Source organism: Syngnathoides biaculeatus, chromosome 11, assembly GCF_019802595.1.
Source record: "Syngnathoides biaculeatus isolate LvHL_M chromosome 11, ASM1980259v1, whole genome shotgun sequence".
NCBI lineage: Eukaryota > Metazoa > Chordata > Actinopteri > Syngnathiformes > Syngnathidae > Syngnathoides > Syngnathoides biaculeatus.
In genome coordinates, this window is record NC_084650.1 from 26774983 (window position 1) to 26784885 (window position 9903).

Genomic DNA, 9903 nt, shown 5'->3' on the forward strand with positions numbered 1-9903 from the left:
AAACGAGAGTAGGAGCCAAATGCAGGAACTCGGAAGACGCAAGGTAGTTCAAGAAGAGACACGTTTATTATATGCAGAGGTCGGGGATCGAGCAGGCAGTCCGGTGCAGCAGCGGTAGTTGGGACGTCGGGCGAAGAGAGCAGATGAGCGGACAGGCAGGAGTCGGTCCACAGGGGAACAATCAACGCAGGCAGAAGTAACGAAGGAGTCAGGCTTACAAGGTTGGTCGGAGAACGGACGAAGGTCGGTACACACAGGTTCAATCAGGGATACCGGAGCACACGAATGGGACATGAAGATCATACGGACTGGCGCCGGCCAGTTGTCATCGCGGTCATATAAATCCACAGCATAATCAGACTCCATGAGGCGCAGGTGTGCACCTTCCAATCAGCGCACCTGCGCGGACACGCGCACAGCTCGTGCTGGAGCTGCAGGATCATGACAATGTTGTTGCTTCCGTTTTTTTAATTTGCTTTGTAGGGTGACCTTGGGTGCTCAGAAAGGTGCCTGTAAATAAAATGTATTATTGATACTATTATTAAAATTAATGGATTGATGTTATCCATGAGCGGCATATTTGATGACTGATTAGCACTCTTGCCTCACAGTTCTGGGCACCTAGGTTCAAATCCAGCCTCGCCTATGTGGGATTTGCATGTTTTCCTTGTGCCTGTGTGGGTTTTCTCCTGGTTCTCTGGTTTCCTCTCCCAATCCACGCAAGATGTGTGAATTAAAGACTCAACATCGGCCATGGATGTGAATGTTAGCTGGAATCGTTGCGAATCTATGTGCCCTGTGATTGGCTTACGACCAGTTCAGGGTGTGCTCCGCCTCTCGTCCAAAGAAAGCTGGGATAGACCCCTGCACACCCACGACCCGAGTGAGGATCAGCAGTATGGAAAATGAATGAATGAATATGTAATCATGCACACTGGACTGACAAATTTTTGAATTAAAGTTTGTTTTCTAAACTTCATCGCTCTTTTAAACCATTTTGGACTTTGTTCTATGAGGGGAAAAAATCCTTTGCACATGATTATCCTTTTGTTTGTTCATTCACGCACTGCCTGCAAGCAACAATCTGAAATAATGGAGTGTGGCGAGACCGAGAAAAAAGCGCATTCTGGTTCAAATGCAGAGGGTTATATATCGACGTCATATTTATTTCATTAAACTTTGGACAAAATTGTTGCCCCATCTGTTCTGTGCCTTGGAACAAATCCATAAATGTGTTTAATACCCCTTTAATGTTTAGATGATGTTCAAGAGGAAAAGCAGTAAAAGAGAGGGCATGCATAATTACTTCATCCATCATGGGTTGCATAACAAGGGTTGCTCATTTGTAATAATTACAATTGCATCTCATTTACCAGACACCCTGTGGCTTGTCGACTCATGCAATGTGCACAGCGTGCGTGTTGGGAGTTTGCTGAGGTCGCCGTGTTCCCATGCAGCAGGTATGTCCTCCAGCAGATGCCTTCACAGCCCTGATCCATGGTGACAGTCACCCTGAAGATGATCACTGCTCTCTGAAGTTCATCCAGAGCTGAGCATATGAAAGACAGAGAAGAATTGTCGCTTGGTGTCCCCTAATCTTGTCTCAGGTCTTTCCGTTTCTAAGTCTTTTGAATCGTGAACAAAATGCTCCAATAAAAACAAAATGTGAAGCACATCCAGCATATCCAGCATCTCACTAGCTTCCAGTAAACACTTTTACACCACTTCTACAAATTTCATATTAATTTGTTTTAAGAAATCCATAATTGGAGGGCGTTGATTGTCAGTGATGTTTGCAATTGTAGGGTGTTGTACATCTTTGGAGGCGGATGTGTATCTTTTTGAATCACTGCTGCTCACTAAATATCCCCCGGACATACGTGAGCCTTACACTGCAGCATGCGTGTTACATAACCAATGCTCCCTCAGCTAACAGGTAGTGTTGTAGTGGTCCAGTGGGGGGAGGGAGGGTGGGGGGGGGGCAGTTGTGTCCCTCAAGGTACGACCGTGATGGGGAGTGCTGGTTTCGTGGATGTATATTGATTTTACGTGTAATTGGTAGGTTAATTAGGCTCACAGAAGCCTGTTTGTCTAAAAAAGAAAATTTCACCTGCCTTTTAGAAACAACTGCATTTGAAAAAAAAATAGAGATGAGTGCGGCATGGCAGAAAAGCGTTAGAGTGTTGACCTCACAGTTCTGAGGACCAGCGTTCAAATCCCGGCTCCACGTGTGCTTTGTTTGCATGTTCTCTCCGTGCCTGCGTGGCTTTTTTTCCGTTTTCTTCCCATATCCCAAAAACATGGATTAAATGGAAACTCTAAATGGCCCCAGATAGGTGTGATTGGGAGTGGGACAATTGTCTGTCTCCATGTGCTCTGTGATTGGCCGGCAACCACTTCAGGGTGTACCACACCTCTTGCCCGATGACAGTTGGGATATGCTCCAGCACTCCCGCGACCCTCGTGAGGATAGGCGGCTCAGAAAACGGATGAATGAATGGAAATAGATATGATTTCATAACATGTTCTGGAGTATATAGTCCTCATTTTGTCCAAGGCTGTGAAACAAACAAGCAAACAAACGAATGTATATGAAACCAAACACAACAAGACGGAGGGCATCCTTGAAGTGAAAAAGCTTCCTGTTTAAAAGAAATCGCTAAAGCAGCTGTGAAAACACACTCTGTACCACCCCCCCCCCCCCCCCCTACTCATCGCCACCCTCCTCGCCCCCAAATTGCTTTCTGCCTCTTTCTCTCTCTCTCCTCTTTCTTTTTTAAGTTTAGAGAAACGGGCCGGTCCTCGGAGTGATGTCACCTCCCCCCTGTATGGGCATTCAAGCGCAGGCAGCGCGCATCCCCATAGAGACGCTCGACACGAAGGAAGCATTACGCACGGATCCTTCACGGTGACATGCCTCTTCTCGCATTTGCGATGCATTCGGGACAACACCGTCACGTGGGGACTTTTGGGGGGGCTTGTAGTGGGGCCTTTGAGTTGCGCTCCGGTGGTCGTGACGATTTCGTAGTTTGCTCCGGGTTAAGAGAGCATTGCGCGCACTTCGATTGCGCACCAAGCGGACCGCGCGCGCACAAACATGAGGCATCCATGCAGATTTGAAGTAGAATGGATCCAAGCGAGGCGAACGTGTCGCTCGAAAATGTTTCCGAGGATGTCAACGGCACGGGGGCGCCTCTCGAGTGGCCCCACACGGCGCCGGCAGCCGCTGTCATCGTCTCGGTGGTCATCGTGATCGTCTCTGTGACGATCGTGGGGAACGTTTTGGTCATAGTGGCGGTCCTGACGAGCCGGGCTCTCCGTGCACCTCAAAACCTCTTCCTGGTTTCTTTGGCCTCAGCGGACATTCTGGTAGCCACGTTGGTCATCCCCTTCTCGCTGGTTAACGAGGTGATGGGCTACTGGTACTTTGGAAGCACTTGGTGCGCCTTTTACCTGGCGCTGGACGTGTTGCTGTGCACCTCCTCAATCGTGCACCTCTGCGCCATCAGTCTGGACCGCTACTGGTCCGTCACCAAAGCTGTGAGCTACAACCTGAAGAGGACGCCGAAGCGCATCAAGTCCATGATCGCGATGGTGTGGCTGATTTCGGCGGTCATCTCCTTCCCTCCTCTCCTCATGACCAAGCACGACGACGAGCGGGAATGTCTGATCAACGACGAGACGTGGTACATCCTCTCCTCGTGTGTCGTGTCCTTCTTTGCGCCGGGTCTCATCATGATCCTGGTCTACTGCAAGATCTACAAAGTGGCCAAGCAGCGCTCGTCCACCGTGTTCGTGGCCAAAAACGGCCTGGAAAGGCAGCCCTCTCAGTCGGAGACCTGCTTCGTCGGGAAGGACCGTTTCGAAACGGAGAGCCCCAGCAGCCAGAGTTCGGGCAGCCCCCCGCAGAGACAGGGCGAGCTTGACGACATCGACTTGGAGGAGAGTTGCTGCCCGCCGGATGGCAAAGCGCGGAGCAGTAACCCGCCACAGAACTGTCGCGTCTCCTGGGCTTCGTCGCGCACGTCGCATCTGGAGCCGGAGCACAAACACCCGGCCGGGCGCCAACACGCCGCCGCTGTAAACAAGACCAAAGTGGCCCAGATGCGGGAGAAGCGCTTCACTTTCGTCCTGGCCGTGGTGATGGGGGTGTTTGTGCTCTGCTGGTTCCCCTTCTTTTTCACATACAGCCTCCACGCTATCTGCAGGGACAGCTGCTATATCCCTGGCACACTTTTCAACCTTTTCTTCTGGATTGGCTACTGCAACAGCTCCGTCAATCCCATCATTTACACAATTTTCAACAGGGATTTCAGGAAAGCCTTCAAAAAAATCATTTGGCCGACCCCTAAGCGCACATAAACACGGGAAGGCTTTCTGGGTGCCAAAGCCGCTTTCCCAGCTTTCTTTTGCAAAGAGCGAGGAAGGAATTGAGGCAGATTAACAGAACTCAGCCTGGAGCTGATTATTTCCCCTTTGCACAATTCTCAAGTGACTTCTGGAACAATGGGTGTTGTGTACAGATCACAATCTTGTCAAACATTGAGAAAATATGAATAACCGTTTGGAATGTGCATTGTCAGTATTAAACGTGTACCTCAGAGATGCTGCTGTTGGTGATTACGTGTTAATTTCTGCATTTAACACAATCATCAGACTGACATTTTGATAGCAGCAACAAAACCGGAGCAGGAGGGTTAAAGTGCACCGAGTGGATGCTCGAAAAGGGAGACATGCACATTTAATGTAGATAAGGGTCGGCACCTTTGTGGCCCTTCAAATATGATACAAGATGATGATTACAATTATATTCTACTGAATTCAATATCATAACTAACTGAATTTGAACATGAAATGCAGGGCACCAAATCCAAATAAACATTCACTGGGCCAACGTTAGGTAAAATTGCACACTCGTAACGCTATATCAAGTCTTGTTGTCTTGAAAATATAACAATTCTGACTTAAATGTTTGTTGTTGTTCGTAGTGTTGTACAGCTAATTATATATGCGAGAGTGGTAAAAGGTCTCATTTTGAATTGATCTCTTTTTGTGCACGTGTGCCTAATGTAGTGGCCTTTGGCTGTATCTGACAAAATCTGCTGGTCTCTGAGATTTAGTCGCACCACTTCATTTCCGTAAAACGGCAGCGTTGAGGCATGTCTGTGCAAACACTTCCGAATAAGTCTGAACATCAAGTAAATACGTCCATATTATGCGTGGAAACATTCAAACCACGTGACTGGCATCCTGCTTTTTCTCAAACACTAACAGGCTTATGTAAACTCAAATCTGGGTTATGCTGTCTAGCGAATGTTGCGTTCATCGTGCTCTCCCCAAAAAGTTATTTGTGGATTCCACACCAGCACTGTAGAAGTACTGTATCTATCGATTATTAATTTATTTTATTGCCTGTCCTCTTTAGGGTCAGAGGTGATGTGAAGCCAATCCCATTTGGTTTTGGGTGAGAAACTTGTTACGCCCTGCACTGGTCACCTTCCTATCGCTATTTACAAACAACCACATGCATTCACATTCATATCTATGGGCATATTTTGAAACTGGGGGTCCTCGGTTTATGATGGTTTTTCGTTCATATGGCAGAGAAAGAATCCAAACTCTGTTTGTAAGTTGGAATGCGTCTATCACTGCATGCTGTTCCCAGCCACGAAATGTCATAATTACAGTAAATATTTGTATTAAAAACACTTCAAGTCCAGCAATATAAAACAATAAAATGAAGAAGAGTCAGCAAGGCGGGAATTGAGTGTCCCCTTTTGTGCCGCGTGACAAAGTATTCCTACAATACTGCACTATTCTAAAAGGCTGTTCTTAACCAGAAAATGTCACAATTATAGTAAATATTTGCATAAAAACACATGTAATCAATATAAAACAATAAAATAAAGAGTCAGCAAGGCGGGAATTGAGTGTCCCCTTTTGTGCCGCATGACAAAGTATTCCTACATGACTGCATTATTCTAAAAAGGCTGTTCATCAGTAAATATTTGCATAAAAAAACACTTGTAATCAATATAACACAAAATAAAAACTAGTAACACAGGCAGTAACTGTGTGTACTGTCTTTTGGTGCATGACCCTGCACTCCATTTGTAACCTCAAAATATCAGATAGATTCATACCAAGAACCGCCCAACCCCCCTTTTACAATGTAGGAGGAAGCCAGAGAGAACGGTCAAACATTCAAACCGAGACATTGTGACTCTGAGGTAGAGACTACCCACTGCACCACAGCGCTATCCAGGTCGTACATCAGTTCAAATAATAGGGACACTGACCGTGAAAAAAAGTTGCGGGTTAGAGGACACATAATAAACACTTACCCACCAATGGGAGAAGGAATGACATCCCGTCGGTCAGGCCAATGTCAGCCTAAACAGACTCCAGCTCTGTGAAATATTACACAGGACAAGCGGTAAACCATAATGATGGATGAAGGATGTTCGTCAAACTCAAGGTTTCACCTAAAGAGCTGAAGACGACCCACTAGGCACTTAACAACACTAATAAAATACTGGCCCTAATATTGGGAAAACCCACACTTTGTAATCACATCCAATACAAGAGCTGTTTCTGCCTCACAGTTCTGAGGATTATGTTTGCATGTTTTTCCATGTGAAACCTGCGTGGGTTTTCGACGAGTATACCGGTTTGCTCACACGTCTCAAAATCATGCATGCAGGGTTAATAGAAAACTATAAATTGCCCGTAGGTGTGAATGTGAGTGAAAACAGTAGGTTGTTTATACAGCATGTGCCCTGCAATTGGCTGGCAAACCACCTCAGGGTGTACTCATCTGGGATGGATTCAAATTCTCTCACGACCCTGGATGGGTGGTTTGGATAATGGATGGATATTTACAAAAACTAATTTTAAGTGATTTTTTTGTTTTAATTGTGGCTGAAGTTTTCATTGATGTAGAACTGCACAATGTCATACTATCCATAATTAATTACAGAAAAACTATTTGAAACTAGTGGCTGGTCCTGTATTTGGTACCTGGGCCTTCCGTGGGAATGTACAAGATTAAATCCACCTCACGTTGAAATTACTGTGTAGAAATCATCAAAAATGTAATATGACAGCATGCCACATACATCACAGGGAGTAGTTCAGAATCATCACATGACAAATAAAACAAAAACCAAAAAAGCATTAGGCTAACTAGAGATGAAGTTTACCAACTGTATTATTGTGATTGCGTAGAGTGTTCTAGATGGACGAAAAATATTCATGTCACTGAGGCCCAGTTTGCTGGCTTTTGGAGGATAACATTAAAGTCTTATTGGTTAAAGTAACGTTGCTCATCTTTTTGCAAATATAATTTGAGTTACATCGGCCCGCACCACTGATTCTGAAGGCTCTGGTCACATTAGATTAACATGGCAACACTGAGGCTGAAATCCATCCATCCAATTTCAATGCCGCTTATTGTCGTGCCGATTGCAGGGCGCTAGGAGACTGAAATCTGTTTTAAACAAAATAAAATCTAACATCTGCATAGATTACTGTAAATTGTGAGGTTTGGATTCAGGGATGTCGTCAATCTCTGCTAAATGTGGGCTTGTGCAGCCCTTTGAGACTTTTGTGATTAAGGAAAACAAAGAAACTTGACTTGACTGTTAGAAGTAGTGCGGCCAGTGGTGAGCGGTCAATAAAGAGCTTTTTCTTGGGTGAACATCACTGTATTACTTCCACTGAGGAAAAGAAAAACTAAAAATATTTCAGAATATATGCTTGTATATCTCTTTTGAGACCAGCAAGATAAATAGCATACACTACTATGTAATGACGAGTGCATTTGTTTTAAACCTCTTTGATTGTTTGAGTGGCGCAACATCCCTGCTGGGGCGCAGGTACGTTACCCAGTTGACTCATAGGTTTGTGCTTGCGTATAAAAGGTGAAAAAGGGAGCAATTGCGCTGTTGCAAAACACACCTAGTGATCAAAATCAGGTATTATGTCAAAAGGGTTGTTGTTGATGTCACACTATACGGAAGACCCCCCCCCCCCAAAAAAAAAAAAAAAAATCACATATGCTAGACTTTTCATTTTGCCATTTTAGGGCCAAATCATTGGTTGTGTATTATGTCAAACAACATTGTTGGGCATTGGTTTTCACAGGTCACATACTGTGTTATTTCACATTGCAACCTGTTATGATTGAATAATTATATATATAATAATAGTAGCATTTTTACCCCAATATCGTACAGCCCTAACAACAGTGATAAACAGCATTAGCAGTACAAAAAGTACAAAAAAACAAAACATAAACAATCCTCGCTGCTTGAGCTGGCTTTCCATCTTGTTGCAAACGAGTATAATCCACTAAGAAATATCGACTACTGAGTCAAGCAATGGCTCATTCGTGTTATCGTGGCTCAGTCATCTGAATCATGAGTGAATAAACAACACATGAGATAGTGTTTTATCTCCAAGAGATCTTAACCTAGAAAGGAAAACACATGGATAAGTTTATTACACTTTTCATACGGGAAAGTTACATCTTTAAGAGGGGGAAGAATTGTTGCCTGGCAAAAGTGTGGAGAGCAAATGATGTGCAGCGAGTGATGAAGTTGTATGTGTGCCTGTGTGCCTACACATACTACTATGTACAGTATATCCTATTAAGAATATCTTGTACTGCTACTGGGGCTGCACCAAAGCCAATCGCTGCTTTTGAGGGGAGTCACGTCAAGCAGTCTTTTAAATTATTGTTGTTTTTTTAAAAAATCTTCAGTCAAGTAAGTCGATGCTCGTGTGGGCGTTGTGAAGCCGAGTGGGGGCGAACGTGTTGTGCATTGTCTCGAGATCTGAACAGCCAAGTTATTCTTAAACAATTTTCAGAACAGAAAGAGAAAGCATTGATATCATGAGTTCCACTCGACACTAGTTGTTTGTAAAAAGGCAAGACAAGGGGGTTTCAAACTTGGTATTCAGATTACTCTGCAAGTGAAACAAAATGTTACATTTTATTTTGCAAATAGCTGCTGGGGAGGGTTGACAAATCAATTCAACTGTGCACATTTACCAAAGATTTAATTTCTCTGGAGTGTAAGGTCATCCCCTTAAAATGGAAGCTACTTCATTCCAAGTGAAAATATTTACACAAATCCCGAAACCTAATTTTAATTCTAATGAATAGAGAGACATGTAAGTCCCTCGATGGATCTTGCTTACCGTTTCAATTATCTTTCCAATCAACATGTCGTTCTGTAATGAAGCAACAACGATGGTGCACGGTGTTTATCGTTTTAGTGGGTTTGTTTTTCTCCCGTTCAATTTGGTATAGTCATGTACTATATTGTACTCACTTTTTAAATGTTATCTGCAATGTACAGAGGCGTAACAGGGCCAACGTGGAAAAGAAAAAGCAGCATTATTGAAAATGCCTCTTTATGGTCATGAAAATGTTCATGGGACATCCACAATCTTTTCCTCCCTCTGTATTCTTTACCAATGGAGTAATCTTGCTACAGTGGCCAAGGCAAATGACATTTCCCTTCACAATGTGGGTCAAATAAAATAATGCACCTGCACTTCAAAATGTTTGTGGAACACTACGCTAAGATAACTGGGGAAGAGAAGAGGTTAGCAAACAGTTAGGAAAAGACCAAAATCAAAAAATGTGCTCCAAGGCAAGAACAAACAAAAGCACACATCAAGGGCAGACAAGAAGCTCTTAGGTTGACCATGATGCCAGACCCATCGGAAATGCAGGGGCAAGGCATGAGGGCGGTGCGGTGGCTGCCAGAGCAGAGTTGGGTGGCGGCTGTTGGATGAGCGCTGCTGGTAGTGTTCAAGTCGGCCATTCATGCAATTTGAAAACAAAAAACACTCCACCTGTGTTGTGGCTGTGGTCATCATTTGCAGGGACTG

General features: G+C 44.4%; 1 protein-coding gene across 1 annotated transcript; it reads left to right on the forward strand.

Annotated features, from left to right (window-relative positions):
• Window positions 1–2871: 2871 nt before the first annotated feature.
• adra2db (adrenergic, alpha-2D-, receptor b) lies at window positions 2872–6359 on the forward strand. The gene has a single exon (XM_061835404.1). The coding sequence runs from the start codon at window positions 3127–3129 to the stop codon at window positions 4360–4362; it is 1236 nt and encodes a 411-aa protein (XP_061691388.1). The 5' UTR covers window positions 2872–3126; the 3' UTR covers window positions 4363–6359.
• The last annotated feature ends 3544 nt before the right edge of the window (window positions 6360–9903 follow it).

Bases quoted from the DNA above. Each gene is read 5' to 3' on its own strand.
- adra2db (XM_061835404.1), top strand. From the start codon at position 3,127: ATGGATCCAAGCGAGGCGAACGTGTCGCTCGAAAATGTTTCCGAGGAT.